At 35.9% G+C, this 21,067-nt stretch overlaps 1 protein-coding gene and 1 non-coding gene across 2 annotated transcripts; both read left to right on the top strand.

Moving 5' to 3' along the window:
* Nucleotides 1-7,094: 7,094 nt before the first annotated feature.
* On the top strand, nt 7,095-7,200 carry LOC121988210. Its single transcript, XR_006113946.1, has one exon. It is a non-coding gene; the product is annotated as a small nucleolar RNA R71 (small nucleolar RNA).
* Nucleotides 7,201-18,815: 11,615 nt separating this feature from the next.
* On the top strand, nt 18,816-19,906 carry LOC121987545 (auxin-responsive protein SAUR36-like). Its single transcript, XM_042541302.1, has one exon. It carries the CDS (start codon nt 19,010-19,012, stop codon nt 19,586-19,588), a length of 579 nt encoding a protein of 192 aa, XP_042397236.1. The 5' UTR covers nt 18,816-19,009; the 3' UTR covers nt 19,589-19,906.
* Nucleotides 19,907-21,067: the final 1,161 nt, after the last annotated feature.

Genomic DNA, 21,067 nt, shown 5'->3' on the forward strand with positions numbered 1-21,067 from the left:
TAAATGCTTATTATATCTTTAAGGATCTAGAAGTAAGTACTTTAGAAGAATTACTTTTAACATTTGAAGTTCATGAAACGAGATGTGCAGATTTGAAGAAGGAGCCAAAGCACAATATTGCCTTAAAGGCAAAAATAGACGAACCAGATTCTGAATCTTCTCTCGATGATGACGAAACGACGTTCATAGTAAGAAAATTTAAAAAGTTATTTAAAGCTAATAAATTTAATCAAGTACAGGGTAAAAGAAGGAAAAGAAAGATAAGATGCTACCCTACAATGAAGAAGGGCACGTGAAAGATAACTGTCCAAAATTGAAGAGCAAGGACAAGGAAAAGAACAAGAAGCTAGCCCAAACCAAATATAGAAATCTAAAGGCGACATGAGATAAAACGTCGTCCGAATCAGAAATTGAAGCCCTCACCGGACTTGCGCTAGTGGCAAGTCACCAAGAAGATGAAGACAAAGCAAGCTCATCCGAAATGAGTATTGACGACATCGATGAAGGGGGAGCGACATCAAAAGGAAGCAGCACTTCAGGGGAAGCTTCAGATTATAGGATCGACAAGGTAAGTTAGGTACGGTCTCTACCTCCTAATAAATTATTTTAATTTATAAAAATATTATTAAAATTTTTTGTAAATTAGAAAAAGAAAATGATGAGTTAAAAGGAATTCTAGCAACATCTTGTCGATTAGAAGATTTCGACAAGATAAAAACGGAAAATGAAAAATTGAAAGTAGAAATAGAATATTTGAAAAATCGTCCATGCTCCTATTTCAACAAGTTAGAAAATATAATGGACTGAATTGGTAGTTTAGATACCATAAGGGCTAAATTAGAAGAATATCACAGAAGTATGTTCCTAAAAAGTTTTTAATTAATCCGGTAGGAAGAAATCTATTTTGGATTCCAAAGTCATGTTTAAATTAAATTATCTTTTTGTGCATGTCTTGTTTTTTGAAAGGTAGACCTAGGACTTTCGGAAAGAAAATTAAATATTTAATTTCTTTAAAAGGCTTTATCTAGAAGTGGTTGTTGTTCCAATAACCAACAAGACATAATGCCTCGCCATAGCCTGGAAGCCAATTACTAAAATGAATATTTAATTGACTAACTGTTAAATATTTAACTGATATAAAATTATCTAATGCTTTAAAAAAATTGTTTTATAAAATTTCTGATTGAAATTAATTTGATCTTAATTTTTCAGGGAAAAAAGAGTTTAATTTAAAAATATTTTTCAAAATCCACGGTAAGAATCCAAATTTTTCAAAATTTATATTTTCCTAAGTTTCTGGATAATAGTCATTTTAGACTTTTTTTCCCTTAGACTTTGTTTTAGTTTTATTTCCAAGTCATTTTAAAATACCCCATTTTTAATGTGATCAAAGGGGGAGAATTAGAGGTGAGTCTAGGGGGAGGTAGATTTTTTTTTGCATATTTTTATTAAATGCAAAATAGCTCTATTATTTTTTTTTTCCCCTAATTTAACTTGAGTTGCTCACATCAAAAAGGAGAAGATTTTAAGTACACTGAGGTAATTTTGATATGATCAACCAAGTTAAGTTAGGTTCTGTTGTGGTTTAACCCCTATGTCTAGTGTGCAGGAATTTAAGAGCACAAAAAGTCGAGCGAAAGACGCAGCTAGCGAGAAGGACATCACGGGAGAGAGCCTCGGTGCGTCCGAGGAATGAGGTGTTGCGGAAGAATATGCGAGAGAACGAGAAAGAGGCGTGCGACATTTCCGAGGGACGAGAAGCCGGAGCGAATGGTTGCTCAAGATGGCTGAAAAATGGGTTCGGGTGTGCCCTATTCCGGATGGTTGAAATCACCCAAGTAAGTGGAACCGGAGTGGAAGACCTGGACCAATGCGAGTGGAACTGGAGCAGAAGATTAGGATCGAAAGTCAACAAAATGTTGACTTTTTGGTCTGAGTGCCCGGACCCCGGGACATCCCAAGGGTGCCTCGGCTCCGTGAAGTCGCGAATGGTTGTGTCGACCCAATCCGTGCACCCGAAACCCTTCTAGGCACCTATACCAGAAACTTTATTGAAATGCGATGTGGTGTGATCCGTTACAATAGGGATAAAATTTTATTCCTCTCCAAGCGCCTAGAACCCTTCCAAGTGTCCCAATCAGGACTATAAATACAATCATGATCCTAGTAGCTTAGCATAATCACTTGTAATCAATTCCTTTATCTGTTCTACTAGTGTGTGAACTGTCAACGCTGTAAGAGACTTCTCCGCCTAAAGGAGACTTTAATAGTGAGCTTTAACTGCCTTGAATTAGCAATCATCTGATTGCAAAGCAAGTAACCTCTCTATGCCTCTTCTTTCTTTATAATTTATTTGTTAATTACTTTTTATGCAAGTGCTAGTTTAATAAAGTTGCAAAGTTCGAGAAGGATTTTTGTTTCTTTTATTGTTGTGCAGGGCTATTCACCCCCTCTAGCCGACCGCCAGGGGACCAACACATGTGTCAGTCCCCTTAGGTTGACTACGTCTCACCTAGCCCAAGTAATACTTCCTCGTTCTATAGATTCAAATTACTCTGAGATGTGTCTAAGAGTCTCATACTCTTAACATGTGATGCTTTGACCAAAGATTTTGAGTAATAATCATAACGAGTGGCCATAGGGTATACGTCTCCTCGCAAGGAGCAGTGAATCCTTTGTGGACTATCCAAACACCTTTGGGCACTTCGACTTATACTCAATTATCTCAGGTCTACATCTCTAAGGAGATGCTTGCTTAAGATGTCAAAGTATAAGACTCCATGACCAAGGTGACTTGTATACCTCAAGTCGAAGGAAACTTGTACTTGAGCTACAGTAAGAGCTTCATTGACATATCTAATATGTAGAGAACCATATGAAGTCTTACAGCAAATCACTCCAATGAACTAGTTACCATAACTAGTATCCATGTTTAACTCTCGACATCCCAATATCTCTAGCTAGTGAGAAACAGTTGCTTGGTTAGACCAAGTAGTATAACCCGTGCTAGTCTATCAGAATCGATGATGTCCGAACTCATCAATTCATCGACTAGGGAATATTTCAATACATTCATAATTGCACATGTAGAGATATTCACAAGTTGTGATTCAATCACAAGCTCTCTCATGCTATGAATCATATCGTGGATATTGAATACGTGAGTTTAAGATCCAATCATACACATAAAGAATGTGCACCCAAATAGTGAATCTATATTTATCAAATAGATAGTAAAACCATAAGGAGATTATCTTAAGACATCTCTCAAAAATTAACACCAACTAGGTCTTTTTCGCCACCCAACCTCCAGTTAGGACTTCCCATTGCCTAATCTCCAATTAAGACTTCTCGTTGCCTAACCTCCAGTTAGGACTTTCCAGATAAATATTCAGTCACTCCTTGACTTATTTGACTTCTCTTCTCATATATTGTCAAACATTGAAATTCAAGCTCGAGCCAACTCGAGCCTAGTGAAAGTGGTCAGCCTTGACCCGAGGATGATTGCACCAACAGACTTCACTCACTAATGTTTTTAATTGCCTAGCTCCCAACTAGGTTTTCATTGCCTAAATAAAATAAAACCCTTGAGTTGTCTCCCAAGCAGCGCTTATTTTAGGTCTTTAGGTCGACCCCTTGTTTAGTTCACTTAGGTGGTCGTGATTCAGAAAAGTACAATTTTTCGCATCCATTAATTGGCGATCCAAGGAAATCCTTCTTGATCAAATGCTACCCGGTTACCTTGTAAAGTCTGAATTCTTCATTCCAAATATCAATTGCATAATATGGATACACCTTTTGAATTTTAAATGGTTTTGTCCACCTTAATTTTAGTTTTCTAGGGAATATTTTTAACCTAGACTTGAACAACAACACTAAATCTCTTTTTTTTTTTTGAATTCCCACCGTAAAATGTGTTAATTGTGTCATTTCTTTGTTCTCTCTTTATAGGACCTTACATGTTCATATGCATCCATCTACAATTCATCGAGTTCATTAAGTTGGCATTTTCTTTTCTCACCAACTACTTTCAAGTCAAAAATGGGGCGTTGAATTGCCTAATAGGCTTTGTACTCCAATTCTACTGGTAGATGACACGACTTACCATAGACTAGCTGGAATGGGGTAATTTTAATTGAGGTCTTGTAAGCAGTTCGATATGCCCACAAAGCATTATCTAATTTTAGAGACCAATCCTTTTGTAATGTAGATATTGCCTTCTCTAAAATTATTTTGATTTCTGTATTAGATATTGCGACTTACCTACTAGTTTGTGGATAGTAAGATGTTGTAATTTTATGACCCACTCCATATTTCTTGAGTACATTTTCAAACTACATCTCAATATAATGGGCCCCCTATCACTTATGACAACTCTTGGGACTCCAAATTAGGAAAAAATTATCTTTCTAAACAATTTGATAATTATTTTGGCGTCACAGGTAGGGGAGGCAATAACTTCCACCCACTTAGGCACATAGTCCACAGCAATAAAGATGTAGTTATTTCCACATGACAAAGAAAATGGACCCATAAAATATATTCCCCAAACATCAAATAATTCAACTTCAAGAATCCCATTTTGGGGTATTTCGTTTCACTTAGTGATGCTTCCAGTCTTTTGACACTGATCATAAGATTGAACATACTCCATATCTTTGAATAAATGCGGCCAAAAAAATCTAACTTGTAAGATTTTTGTGACCATTTTGACAATCCCTAAATGTCCACCATAGGATGATGAATGACAATGAAACATAATTTCTATAACTTCCTCTTCGAGAATGTATCTTCGATAAATTGCATTGCTGCATTTCTTGTAAAGAAAAGGTTCATCTCATATATAATATTTAATATCAAAGAAGAATTTCTTCTTTTGTTGACTTAAAAAGCTTGGGGGAATGACCTTGCTGGCAAGGTAATTTGCAAAGCCTGCATACCATGGCACCTTCACACTAGATATGGATAGAAGGTGTTCACCAGGAAAAGAACCATTGATAGGCAAATTATTTTTTGGATTCCTTTGTTTGTCTTGTCATATCCTAGATAGATGATCCGCTACCACATTCTTTGTTCCTTTCTTATCTTTGATTTCCAAGTTAAACTCTTGGAGAAACAATATCCATCTGATCAGCCGTGGTTTGCCATATTTTTTACTAAGTAGATATCATATAGTTGCGTCGTTGTATAGACTATGACTTTTAAACCTACCAAATATGATCTAAATTTATCAAATATGAAAGTCACTACCAATAATTCTTATTTTGTAGTAGCATAGTTTATTTGAGCTTTGTCTAGGGTCTTGCTAGCATAGTAGATGGCATATAGCTTCTTATCCTTTCTTTGACCCAACACTACTCCAATTGTGAAATCATTAGCATCACACATTATTGAGTTCCCAATTTGGCGCTTGGATTACTAGGGTGGTGATAAGAGAACTTTTGATTTTCTTGAAGGCCTCTTAGAAACTCTCATCAAAATAGAATTCTGCATCCTTAATCAAAAGATTAGTCAATGGCTTGGAGATTTTGGAAAAATCCTTTATAAATCTTCGATAAAATCCTGCATGCCCCAAAAAACTCCATACCCCCTTCACATTAATTGGTGGGGGAAGTTTCTCAATAGCTTCTATCTTTTCTTGATTGACCTCTATTCCATGTTCTAAGATTTTATGTCCCAATACTATTCCTTCTTTATCCATGAAATGATATTTCTCCCAATTGAGGACTAAATTTACTTTTTCACATCTTCGTAAAACTCTGGAGAGATTAAATAAACATAAATCAAAATTAATCTCATACACTGAAAAATCATCCATAAACACTTCCATTATATCTTCTATCAAATCTATGAAAATGGTCATTATACAATGTTGGAAAGTTACGGGAGCATTACATAATCCAAAATGCATACGTCGATAAGCAAAAGTTCCATAGAGGCATGTAAAAGTAGTCTTTTCCAGATTATGGGGATGCATTAGAATCTGATAAAATCTGGAGTACCCATCCAAGTAGCAGAAGTAGGAATGTTTTGCCAGCCTTTCGAACATTTGATCAATAAAGGGAAGGGGGAAATGATCTTTTCTTGTATCTTTGTACAATTTTTAATAATCAATACATATCTGTCATCTGATAATTGTTCTTGTTGGAATCAATTCGTTATTGTCATTCTTGATTACTGTCATTCCTTCCTTCTTTAGGACTACATGTACTGGGCTTACCCATTCAATATTAGAAATAGGATATATAACTTCTGCATCTAGTAGCTTTAGTACCTCCTTTTGTACCACCTCTTTCATGTTGGGGATGAGTCTTCTTTGACGTTCAATAGAATTTCTATGGATTTCTTCTAACAAAATCCTATGCATGCATAAAGAAGGAATGATTCCTTTTATGTCATCACTAGTATACCCAATTACTTTTTTATACAAGCTCAACTCTCTAATTAGTTTCTTAGTTTCCAACTCACTCAAATTTGCATTAACTATTACAAGAAATGTGGAGTTTGACCCAAGGAATTCATATCTGAGATTGGATGGCAAAGGCTTCAGTTCCACTTGAGGCGGTGAGATTTTAGGTGCAGTAGAGTTCTACTCAATTATCATTACTTGTTCATACTCTTGTATTGGTCTAGAGATTTTATTCACGTCTCCCACTATTTCTTTGTATCTCAAATTTTTCTCTAGGGGGTCTTCTAAAGTGGGAAGGAGTAAACAATCACCACTATACCCATTTCCATCTAAGGAATCTCTACAATCCAAATCCGTAATTATTTTAGTTGGAGAATTCATGCATTCTAACATCTTTGTCAGTGTTCCACTACACCAGGGTAGTAGCTCTGTAAGATCTTCATGATGGAGATGAATGTCTTCCTCTGAAAGGTTTTGGGTTTCTCCGCTCTCTAGACTTCTAAATGAGAGAGTCATATGATTTTCTCCCGACCATTCATTAGGATTCGTTGCTACTCGGTCGATGATTTCACATGCTTCATTCAAACTTTTGTTGAGTAGAGAACCCCTGGATGCCCAATCTAGTAGATTTTTATTCTGAAAAGATATCTCTATATAAAATATATGGATTACTAGTCAGTCCTCAATCCCATGATATGGGCATTGGTATAAGAGAGTTAAGAATTCATCTTATGTTTGGCATAATGTTTCTCCTTCTTTCTGTGCGAAATTCAAGATTTGATTCTTGAGTTGAGTTGTCTTCCTTTGGAAAAACATTTGTTCAAAAATTTTCTTTTGAGTTCGTCCCAAGTTCTTATACTTCTGGATTGCAGAGTATTTAGCCATACTTTATAGCATCCTTGAGGCTAAAAAGGAAAAACCACTAACATAATCCAATCATTAGAAATCTCTTCATACTTCAATGTGTCACAATATCTGTAGAACTCCTTCAAGTGTGCATAAGGATTTTCTGAGTCTAACTCTCCAAACTAATTTTCTTGAACTTTAGAAATAAAGGCTAGATCAATAGCAAAGTTGGAAGCATAATTTCGAGTAACACAATCGAACTCAAATCCCTTGTTGATTTAGGAGCAGAATAATCTTTTAAAGGTCTCTGAACCATCTCTATTTGATCAATTGATTTGCTTACTAGGAGTACAAATCGTAGCAACAAGAATTCCCAAAGCACAATTTAAAAGTGTTCTCATATGTGGAAATAAGAATCCAGGAGCAAGACTTCAAATGCAGAATTTGAATAACCGGAAAGAAATTGCAAAAATAAAAGTAAGCAAATGCAAGATATATCTACAAAAATAGAATTGTAGAAATATTTACAAAATATGAAAGAAAACAAGTTTAGAATAACTCAAGTGGTTATCCACTATTGTTATATGCGCAATCTCCTGTAACAGTACCAAAAACTTGATGCGTGCCTGCAAGTATACAAGTGTCGTCAAGTAATAAAAATATCAATCCCACAGAAACTGGATATAAGTACTAGAATCTAAGCATAGCGAATTAGCTAAACTATTGAAAGGTTGAATATTGCAATCACAAATGTAAAGGAAAGCACATAAGAGAAAGAGAGAGAAAGAGAAAGGAAAGAGTGTTGAGGAACTTGCTTTGTGGGAATGTTTTAGGGGTTCGGTTTCATTATGATGTTAATCAATATATAGTGGATCACCTATCGTCCATCCTCTATTCCTATACACTTGTAGGAAGTTAGATTCATTACAGGCTCTTCCCCGTGGAGGTCAAGCCGGAAATGCTATCCTAATCCATATCCTATGCTACTAAATAGAAATGATTCCTATAAAGTCTGGTAATGGGATACGCTTGTCACTAGGGTCCCTCAGTCATACATGACAAGAATACACTAACACATAATAACATAGAGAAAGAAATAATAATTATGTCCAATTCCTTACTTATGAAGAATTGCTTCTCCTTTCAAGGTAATGCTATAGATGACTAGAAACGAGATACCCTTGTCACTAGGACTCCTCAATCATACGATCTAGTATATTCTCCCTATGGAATTAGTAATTCTACACAAATATTTAATCAAACATGAAAATTAAGCTCAAACACACTACACACACATAAGATCAAATAGATATAAGGCATAGCAATGTCATATAGATAGAAAATTGGTAAATCCATGAGTTTTACATCAATTCACATCACAATTATTGTCTTAATCCTAGAACAAGAGATCTACTCCATAACTAGGAGGAGAGAATCCAAAGGCATCAAGATCTAAGCTAAAAATACCAAAACTTGATAAGAGAAGGGAAGAAGGGTTATCCTATACGAAGAGTAGTCTTCAAATTCAATTCAAGCTTCCGGAGTGATGGAGACATTGAATTTGGCTTTGGATCATCTAAGAAAGTGTTGAAGAAGTCCATATCTCACTCAAGTTGGATCTCCTAAAGGTTTTCTCATTGACTGACTCATTGACTCCAGAGAGAAAGGTTTTCTCATTGACTGACTCATTGACTCCAGAGAGAAAGGTTTTCTCCTTTAGGGGATCCAACTTGAGCCAGTAATCGGTCAATGAGTTAGTTACTTGATGACTCGGTTGTCAAGCTTGTTATGGTTCCATCCCAATAAAAATTATCGAACCGGCAGTTAACCGTCAGTTCATCTTTTTTTTTTCCTTTGTGAAATGGCGATTCTAACCATTATGATAAAAGGAAGGGTTTATATTTTTTTCAACAGTTGAAATCATTTGATTATTTTTTATCAATAGCTTCGATTTAGTGTCCATTATTATCCAAACTCTATAAATAGAGAGCTCATTTCATTATTTCCACACTCATTTTCTCTACTCTCATTCTCAATTCTGCAATCTCTACATACTTTCAACTCCAATTCTACACGCTTTTGACTCTCATTTCTGAGTTTTGACCATAATAGGAGGCTAAGGAGTTCATCATCTCGATCTTGGAGGGACAATGATATAGTGAATCTGAATGAGTTCAATATGATTCAATCCACCGATGATGAGATTGATCAACTTATGGCACCTGAAACACAAGGAAGTACAATGCAATTACTTCTTAGGTTTAGAAAGCTCCTCCTTTAAAATCTTTTAGTTTTATTAAATATTTTGAGAATGTTACTCTTTCATCGAGAGAATTACATGCAAAATATAAACACTACAATACTTTCTACTAATTCTAAGCCGACGACATCTATGGGTCGTTGAAACGAAGCACCCGACGGAATATGGAATCGGTCATTCTCAAGTATATTTATCTAGATTTTCTATTAGTAGACGTACTGATTTTAGTTTATTTTTATATTCTGATAATAAATTAAAATAATCATTATCTAAATTTGTTTCCCTAGAATATTTTTCATTTAGTTTTGGATTTAAATGCACTTTTAAATATTTTTATAAAGAAACTCTTAATTCATCTACTAAACGTGTTTCTAGAACAACACTTACAAAACCAATTAAAAACTAAAAAAATAAGGGGAAAATTTAATTAAAGAATTTAGTAAATTAAATATTAAAGTTTATTTATATTTTGATATTTGGAATGATCATTGGTAAACATATTCATATATGTGTGTGACTTACCATTGGATTGATAACTCCTGGAATTTCTAAAAAAGATTGTTAGCTTATAGAATTTTTGATAAATCACATAATGCTCACATCTCACAATTATTATGTTTAATTTTAAAAGAATAGGGATTAACTTATAAAATATTTTTAATATCATTTGATAATGATAGTTATAAAATCACTAGTATTGATGAACTAAAATTTATATGTCAAACTATTATTGGAGATTTATTTTTTTATATTCATTGCATATGTCATATTTTAAATTCATGTGTTCAAGATAAATTAAGAATTTTATAAAATTATATTAAACCAATTAGAATTGCTATTTCATATATATCATCATATCCATTTATAACGAGACAATGGGGTATATTTTATAAAATTAATGGAATAACACATAAAAAATTCCCATGTGGTGCATCTGTAGGACTGTTGGTCACGTGAGAGGTGAGTGAATCACGTGTATTTGAAAATCATATCTTTTTCAATTTTTAAAACAAAGTGTGTAGCGGAAGAAAATAAAACACCAGGAAGGACCAAGACAAAATTGATTTACTTGGTTCAGAGCTTTTGTGACTCCTACTCCAGAACCAGGCTCCTCGGACCTATTGATGGTAATCCACTAAATTGTCTACCGGTAAACTCCCAGTAGAGTAATCGAATACAAGAATGAGGACAAAAAAAAGTGTAACAACCCCTACACTTTTCTTTTGTGAGTATAATTAAAAGTATAATAAAATAAGTCGTTGCCAACGCTTAGAGGACATGAACTTGATCGAGCTTGTGTGTTAGTGTCGGTCTGCCGACAATGGTTTGGAAGTCGTCAAGTAGTAGTATGACGGTAACGCAAAGTCGTATCAGCAAAATGGTTGTAGGAGCCTTCTCGGAGCAACATGTGAGTACAAAAGTCAGAGCGAATGATATTTTGAAGCTTTTGGTCAAAGTCCTTTTTATAGGCCTTTTCCAGGCACCCGGACCACCTCCGGGTGTCTCTAATGAGGCCTATCGATCCCCGGACAGCTGACATGTTTATGCCGTATCGAAGCTCTATCTTTGAAACTTCATCCATCTTCGGGCATCCAGATCGGTCTGGCACCTGGACCCTAACGTATGTTAGTTTATCAGAGTCTGCCACCTCACTTTAGCTAGTTGCCTATTCGACCCCTTTTAGAGTGTTTGGACCAACTCCGAGTGCCCGAGCCATCCGATTTCCTACATCACAAGGTTAGTACAACTAAGTATAACCTGTAAAACAAAGTTAGTACAATATAAAATAAAATGGTTATTAATTAGATCCTGTTTTACTAAGACCAGGGTCTAGTCATGATCTCATCTTAGACTTCCAAAATGTCTCTAAGTTGGATCAGTGCCTATAGTCCCATTGGCACTCGTCCTCACTGGATCATTCTACTCGAGTGATTTACCTCACTTATAAGTTGCAGTCACTTGACTTGCCTTTTGACTCACCAGGTCTTCCTATCAGAATCGGACATCCAGACTTCACTCAATCGTCTAGAATCAAACATCCTGATTGGACTTCAGCCAACTATCTGGTCCTCACTCCCCCAACTAGAATTCCTGCCATAATTCAACATCTGGACTTAAACCTAGTATCAGGTCCTCTAGACTTGTAAACTCCTGCACACTTGGTAAAAGGTTACACAAACATAACATCTAACTTTAATTCATTTGTCATTCATCAAAACCTAAGTTTGACTATTAATGCTAACTACACCAACAGTAGCTACATGTTGAAATTTGACATATTAATTGTTACAAGATTCATTTAAATATAGAGAATTATTATATTCAATTTTTGCACAAACTATTAATAATAGTAATATTTATTTATTTCCCCACCAATGGAATATTTGGCATAATATTTATGAAATTTTAAAAGTATTTAATGATGTAACTGAATAACTTTTTGATTTTTATTATTCTATTTCTTATTTAGTTTTAATGAATTTATTTTGATTTTAGTGAAGCATATAGCGAAGCGGATTTTAATATCCTAAAGTAGTAATCACAAAAGGCTCAAAGGTTTCCTGTCCTCTCAGTGATTGATAAAGAAATTTTAACTTGTTCAATATCAATAGTTACTGTATAATAGGCGTTCAGTGCTGGAGGTAACATATTAGATGAATAATGATTGACTTTGTCTCCCAACTCATTGGAAGCTCAAGCATTACTATACAATTGGACCAGAGCTGAAAAAAGGAATCTAAAGAATGCAACTTTCAGATGACAAAGTTGAAAATTTTATTATCGAAGGAAAAAATACTATAAAAATAGGAAATGGAAGTGAGTAACAATGTCATTTATTATGGTAAAAGAGTACAAATATAAGAGAATTACATGGATTTTAATTCCCTTGTACCCTAAAGAGATATATAGATAACTTAAATAAGTACCAACCCTTTTTTATTTTATTTTTTATGAATTTACAATTTCAAATTATTTTAATATAATAATATTAAAGAAATTGTAAACTGATGGTTTCGAATTATGAATCATAATTATTTTGGACGATTAAAGTTAATGATGACCTGTCAATAATTATCAAACCTATGATTTTAAATTGTTAAACTGTCAATTCTAAATCAAGATCCAATCTAACTAGAAGACAGTTTGGTAATTGTACATGAGTTTTGATAAATAAATAATAAAAAAATCAAATTAAGTGGAACACCCTATTATTTAAAAAATCATTTATGTCAATTTAAACAAAATTATAGAGCGATTAATTATTAATCGCCTAGTGACTTTAAGGTTGAGAAAGCTAATAAATGATATAAGAATAGCTGTCGACAGGAAAAAAAAAAAAAACCTAGTCATTGATGACTCAAGGCATTGCCACACGATGTTTGACTCAGTGTAGTTTCGAATACATTGGCCAACTCATGTATATTATATGCAAGTCAATTTCAAGCATTTGGCACGCTTGTCATTTTTAATTAATATTTTTAAAAATAATTGAGATGGATTAATAAAATAATTGTTATTGTAATTTTTACAAGTAAAGATTGTGAAATTTATTAAATTATTAAACTAGTTTAATAATTCAGACATTCATTTTTTTTATTGACCGTACGACTATAAATGAATTAAGTATTTATTGATGTTCGACTTAGTAAAAGATTTTTTATATTCGTTCAATATACATAAGATCAATTAAATAAATAAGTTTGAACAATTCGTTAAACTAAACAAATAATCTTGAGCACGTATGTGTTCAGTTCGTTAATATTCATGAAGAACATTCATGAACAAGGTTCATGAATAACATTCGTAAATAATATTTACGAACCATATTCATTAATAAAACTCTTATCAATATACTAAATAAATAAATAAGTTTGGATTATTAAGCTCAATAATTAATCAAATAACTAAAAGTTTCAAACAATTAAACAAGCTTGAATTGAGAGCTTGATAACATCTAAACGAGTCGAGCTCGAACCAAGCTCAAGTCAAGCTTGAATTGAGAGCTCGATAATATCTAAACGAAGCAACCTCAAGCCAAGCTTCAAACAAGCTCAAACTCATAAAAAATAAATCAAGTCAAACTTAAACAATCATTTCAAAAGCTTAGTTTATTTTAAGCTCAGTTTAACTCATCTCAATTACCTTATCAAATAAACTTGAATACCTTAAATCTCAACTCAACTCGGCTCGATTTATTTACAACCCTAATTGAGTGAATCATGTAGGATCGAAAAAAATTTAGATATCTCCATAATAGCATGATATTGTCCACTTTTGCAACCTTGCAACCCCAACAATCCCCCCCTCAAACAAAGGACCACGGGCTTTCCATATCCGATCCTCGACCCACCAGGTCTTCCTGTCCCTCGGTCTACCCGACCTACTAGGACTTCTTGTCCCTCGGTCCACTCGACCTACTAGGACTTCCTGCCCCTCGGTCCACTAGACCTACTAGGACTTCCTTGCCTAGCCGCAACTAGGACTTCCTGCCCCTCGGTCCACTCGACCTACTAGGACTTCCTTGCCTAGCCGCAACTAGGACTTCCTGCCCCTCGGTCCACTCGACCTATTAGGACTTCCTGCCTGGTGTCTGATCCTCTTGATCTGAAGATAGGAGGTCCCACTTTCTTTGTTCGAGGTCAATATTGTACTCACATGGTTCAATCAGACCATAGCTCTTGTGCACAGTCAGTGGTTAAAACTTTTGGCAGTCCGGGCTCTGATACCAATTGTAGGATCGAAAAGAATTTAGATATCTCCACAATAGCATGATATTGTCCACTTTGGGTCTAAGCCCTCATGGTTTTGCTCTTGGGCTCTACCCAAAAGGCCTCATGCCAATGGAGATATCTTTCTCTTATAAACCCATGATCTTTTCTATGTATTTTCAATGTGGAATTATGTTTGCAACCTTACAATCCCAACAAACCAGACTGCCTTAATTCCAAACTTGTGTGAGGTCGGTGCTGGGCAGTTAGGGGACAGTTGATGCCATCTCTCCTGGCCCAGTGGGGCCCAAGCCCATGTAATATAGAAGAGACAAATATTTTATAATATTAATATATATTTCTCTCTGGCGCCCATTGTTTTTTTTATCTTTCATAAGTTTTAAGGTTGTTATTGTATATGAAATATTTATGTTTGAATCTAGTTCTATAAACAAATTTTACCGAACAACCATCAAATAAATTTGGAAGAACAAACATATTGTCGATTAACACAGCAAATGTCATAAATTTTTCATTCTACTAAAGGAAATTTCCCTATAGTGCATCATAACTAAGAGTCTAAATATGAGTGCTTGAGAACTACTAGGGCGTCATAACCCGGGGCATTAAACCAAACGACTTGTTACTTGAGGATTTTCAAGTGATTATAAAATCAAAAATAGTCTTTATCCAAGTCAGGCCTTTTGGCCCATCTCAAAAAGATTTGGGCCGAGATAAAATTTTCATTTAGTATGACAATTATTCCTACAGATAATTTATTTATTTTCTATTCATTAGTATGATGATTTGCAATTTAAATCTCATCTACACCTTCTCAAATCTCAATTGATTAGAGGCAAAAGTCGAGAGGCTGCTGGGTCTCCGCGTTGCGGTCGCCTGTTTCGCAAACACCTTCCTCGTGCGCCGTGCGTGCGTTAAGGATGTCCCATCAACGCTAAACCAACGCCTCATATTAAACGGTCTAATTCCACCGATTTGTCTCACTTAACTCGAGCACGTACCATAATTTAATCCCCACGCTTGTTCCCATAGTCCTCTCTGTACTGCTACGAGATCTACCACTTTATTCGTCTTTTTAAAATGATATGATGATATTGTCATATAAAATTTTGAGATCTAAATTTGATTGTTCAAATATGTCTTTTTCGTATTTTGATTATTTATTAATAGTTAATAGTCATCTGTTATTTATCTCCTTCATATTAATTTAGATACGTATTAATAAAGACATTGAAACGTGCGAATTATCTTTTGCCTTGCTTAGATCTACCACTTTATTCTCACAACTTTCCTTCCATTAAATTTTGAGCATTATTTTTAAAGGGAAAAAATCCTTTTAAGAATTTTAAAACGATCACATAACTAATATCATATTTTGTCTCTAGTAACACTTAGTTAACATTATCATTATTATATTATAGTAATTCCAAATTATAATTGATATTTTATTTCTAATCCACGTTCCATCTACGTTGTAGAAGTGATGGTCTCTTAACTATTATAATTATATAGTTATAACAGTTATAAAATTTTGTAACGGTTATAATTTTATACTGGCTGATACGGGTGGTAATGGAGGGGCCCAAGAGGAAAGGGTTAGAAAAGTCAAGGTCATATAACGGTCAAAAGTCAAGAGGACGTGGCGGTCAATAGTCAGGGTGATTCAGCAGTCAATGGTCAGGTTGGCTAGGCAGTCAAAGGCAAACATGTGGGGCAGTCAGAGGTCAGACGGACTTGTTGATCAAGGAGGCAAAGTAGTCGAAAGACAAGGGGAGACGACAGGCGGAACACCGGGTATAGGTCGGGAGCGGCAGAGCTATGTAGAGACAGCCCGATCTACGGGCTTACGGTCAAGGACCAGCAAGTACTCAGGGGTCAGGAGCGGCAGAGCTATGTAGAGACAACCCGATCTACGGGCTTACGGTCAAGGGTCAGCAAGTACTCATGGGTCAGGGGCGGCAGAGCTATGTAGAGACAACCCGATCTACGGACTTACGGTCGAGGGCCAACAAGTACTCATGGGTCAGGAGCGGCAGAGCTGGGAAGAGACAACCCGATTTACAGGTCTGCAACTCGAAGGCCCGGAAGCGCAAGCCACAAGTCACAGGTCAGAAGCGACAGGGCTGCGTAGGGTCAGCCCGACTAACAAGTAACGCTTAGAGGCGAGATCTGGTCAAGGGGTGCGAGGTAGATGCCGACTGCGATAAATAGTATGAGCCAAGCTGTGTAGGAATGGAAGGATCACAATTGTCCGTCAAGGTTAATCATCACATACCAGTGAGAGGTGTGAAGACGGAGGTTTCTAAAGGAGAAGATGCTCTCATGACCAATAGCGGCCTGATAGGTGTCCCTCACTACAAGACAAAGCCCATGTGTAAAGACGGAGGTTCCTAAACAGGAAGATGCCTTCACGACCAATAGCAGCACGACAGGTGTCCAGGACTACATGACAAAGCCCAGCGTCTAACGTTTTCTAACAGGAGGGCAGGTTCTGGAAGCGAGGCGGGTGCATAAAAAGGAGGAGATTCCTCTTACGCGGGTACGCGCACTCTCGTCATTTTTTCCTTTTACAACTTTTCATTTTCGATTCTCTCTGTTTTTCTGGGGAAAAAGGGACCTGACTTGAGCGTCGAAGGGCCTGATCCGGGGACTTTTTCCCTGGGTTCTGGTCTCTAACGTGAGGAGGGGGATTGTCTGAGTGTGCGCAGGGTCCTGCAGCAGCGTCAGCCACCCGTGAGAACCGGATCACCTATGACTTTCCGTCAACAACCAAGTTATCGCGATCAGCCTCCGTCCGACTCAGTCTTTGGGCGGGATCACTGGCCATTAAATCATAGTTATTATAATAATATAACAGTACGTAGCTAATAAAACGATATAAAAAATAGAGTCAGTTTTATAAAGTAAAATATAGACGAGATGTGATATTTTTTTATAATAAATAAAAAACGGACATTCTTACAATTCCAATAAAGAAAAACCCCTCTGTCAATATTTACCCAGGGAATCAACTCTGTTGGCACTCTTAGAAATCACCTCTTTTTATTTTAATTAGGTGTAATTTAGTGATATTTTAATTATAAGTTGCTTAATTATTAAATACTAGTATTGTAGAGAGAAATGTATGTTCCCTTTTACCATCCCATTAAGCTTGGGAGACTTTAACTCTTATAAATAGGGATCTCATTTAAAAGCAAAGAAAATGGTTGACTAAGAAGATGACTTTAATATTGACTGTTTGAATATTTTAATTCAGTAAAAAGTGACTCTAAGTGATTATACGTGTCAAAAGGAATATTAGTAATCGGGTTAAGGAAAGGTTCTTGGCATAGGTCCTTCAACATTTAAATCAGTGATCGAGTCGAGTCAAATAGATGAACAGTAGGATGAACAATAGCTATGAATATGTAAAATTACATAGCATCGCATACCTACGTATATAATGGAAACCTCCTTTTATAATGTTACTATTTATTTATCCATGAATCTCAGAGCGATTCCAAAAAATGATAGACCATAAAGATACTCAACATCTTTTTTAAAATGGACCCGCAATCTTTGTATTTAGCAAAGAGGAACTTCGAATGTACAACTTGCAGATAGAATATTCTCTATCTTTCATGACACAAAATATCAAAAAGAAATATAAGACCGTTGGGTTAAGGGCCCACAATATGCTTACATGATCTGTTAACAGAGTTCCTATTGTAACCTGATCGACAATTGCTCATAAGGACCAGTCGATTGGACTTATAGAATGTTGTCAGAAACTCGTCCTTCATTCGACCGGGCATTCATTATGTCTGATAGGACTATAGTTCCGATCGACTGAATTACTTGACCTAACTAATTAATTGTGCTATCTTAAAATGACAAATATCATCTCTAGAGAGCATTGACTCGTTTTGAGTTAGTCATTAATATTTAGGGGCTCGACATCTGATTAACTCACTAGTCCGATTGAATAATCCGATGGACTCGACATTCGATCAGTCCAATAATCCGATTGGAAAACCTCTAAGTCGAGATGATTAATTGCGCTAACTTCAAAGATGGACCCTTTCTTAACTTTGACCATTATATCAATCGGCACTACTTTAACATAACTCAGAATCTCCACATCATTTGTCATATCAAATACTAATAACACTCGCTATAGCTAATATAATTATGCAGTTATATGATATATAAAATCATAACTACTGCATTTGTACATCACCTATGAAATTATAATTATTATCACCCTTTATATAAAGTACCTATATATCTGAGCATAATTATTTTTTATTATAATAATTATTATAATCGTACAAGAAGTTAGCAAAAATATATAATGACGCAACGTGACGTTTTTTTATAATAAATAGAAAAGGGACGTCGACGATTTCAAAAAAAAAAAACAATCTTTTAATTTTTATTTAGAGAATCAACTCTCTCTCCACCACCAAAAACTAACCTCTTTTTTTTAAAAAAAAAATATTATGCGTAATTGAGTGATTTTTTTAATTATAATTTGCTTAATTATTAAATACTATTATTTTTCACTCTATTAAAATCCCCTTCACTCGACACTCTTCCATCGCGTCTTTTCTTCTTCTTCCCCTTCCTCCTCTTTTTCTTCATCTTCGTCGGGAAATTAAAGGAGAGATTTTTACTGATTTGTTCCGCGCAGACATCAATCTCTTCCTCTTTGTTGATTGAGTTGATCGGTTTAGTGCTCTTCGTTGTGTTTTTTTTTTTACCTTTGATAAGATCAATTCGTTCATGAAGAGGTTCAGAGGATTCAGGGTGGGGCGGCGGCTCGCCGGGTTGTGGAGCCGCGTCGCCGGCCGCTGTCCCCGCCGGCGTCCCACTAGCTACGTCCGCCTCGAGCCGGACGGAGAGCCCGACCTTTTCGAGCTCTCGTGGGCGGCCAAGTTCCTTTGCTGGGGCCGCCTCCTCCTCCCCCGCTGCCTGCGCCTCGGCGACGCGGGAGGAGCAGGAACCGCCGGCGGGAGGAGGAGGACGCTCGCGGAGTCGCCTGCTCGAGAGGGCCAAGCGGATGGCAAAGGACCGGGGTTTCGACCGCCGCCGAGAGGGCACCTGGCGGTGTACGTCGGGTGCGAAGGGGATGGCGCGCCGCCCCGGCGGCGGTACACCGTGCCCGTCATTTACTTCAACCATCCTCTGTTCGCGGAGCTGCTCCGGGAGGCGCAGGAGGAGTTCGGCTTCCACCACCCCGGCGGAATCACCATCCCTTGCCCCGCCGCCGAGTTCGAGCGCGTCCGAAGGATCATCGCCGCCGCCGCCGCTAAAAACGACCATGAGAAGCTCCTCCGTAGGAGCATCTCCGCTCCTCTCTAAATTCTCACTCTAATAAATACTTTAGATCGACCATTTGTCTCTTACTTCTCCATCAATCTGCCAAAAGCTCAATCTTCACCTTTTTCTTTTTTTTTTCCGTGAAATAATTTCACAGATAAAATAAAAATAAAAGACGAGGTCAAAAAGAACCCCAGAACCCTGTATTTCAACCCGCAATTGAAACCTTCCAAACCACAAATAACCCTAAACCCCAAAGCGGCGGAAACCACCGCAGTGGTAGGTTTTGCTGCCGAATAGGACAGCCAATAAAGTTGTGGTTATAATAATTAATTGCAGGAAAAATCGTCTAGTCCGTAATATATTGTCTCCTCCTGATTCCTTAGATCATTTATTTATATGTCAAATCATAATTGAAATCCAATTAAAATTAATTATGAAATATCTAAATTCACCTTCCAATTTAGATTATAATTTAAATTGAGATTGACGATCAAATTTTGATCATAATTCAACGTACAAATTATGAAAAGAATTTAAAAGAAATCATATGATAAAAAATGATTCATTTATCTCCAACAATTCCGTTAATCAATCCTAGACTAATATATGTACTAAAACATACAAAAAAAAAATATATACTTGAACACATTAAATTTTAATTTAAAAATCTTATATTATAATATCCTATATCTTAACTCTCACACCGTTCTAATAATAAAGACTAACTACGAAAGAAATAAAAAATTACGGACTAACCATCCGAACTCAATTAATTGTCCAGCTGCTTGGCTGGAAGAGGAGGATAACTTTGACACGCATTTTCGACCCAATGGGCAGAGGATAAGCTAGAAATCTCTATCGCCTCTTTATTCACGTCTTTAATTTCCTCCCCCTCCCATTCGTTCCCTCTTTATCTTTTTCTCCCATTTGGATTCGTACCGTCGAAGTAAACGCAGTGATGCCCTCTGTGAGTTCCTCATCGAGACATTTCTATGATACAATAATTAAGCAAGCATTACTTTCAAGGAAAGACGACGGATTATTCCATAATAAAAGCTATAAGGGTCATTGGCTCATAGCAATAATTTTGATCAAACGTGTCAAATCTGATGGCAAAAGATGCTTTACCGACCTCTTCAGGGCGTCCTATATATTCCGAAAAAGGAAAATAATGTTTGATTAGTGTCAAATCTTAAGTAGCATTTGATTGTTTTTGAGAAATTGAAATGAGAATGAGAATTATAGTATTATAAAATGAGAATAGATATAAATATGGATATAACTCTTAGAAATAATATTTGACTAGTTCAATAAATTATTTTTTTTTTACTCTTAGAGAAAAATAAGAAAAAAAAATTAGATACGAGAGAAAGTTGAATGTAAGAGAAAAGTATGGTGAAAGAAAATGATGAGAAAAAAAGTATAATGAGAGAGAAAATATGATAAGAAAGAATAAAAAGAGGTAAAGTGTAATGAGAGAAAATGAAGAAAGAGAGTGTGATGATTTCTATACCAGAT

Source organism: Zingiber officinale, chromosome 5B (genome assembly GCF_018446385.1).
Source record: "Zingiber officinale cultivar Zhangliang chromosome 5B, Zo_v1.1, whole genome shotgun sequence".
Classification (NCBI taxonomy): Eukaryota; Viridiplantae; Streptophyta; class Magnoliopsida; order Zingiberales; family Zingiberaceae; genus Zingiber; species Zingiber officinale.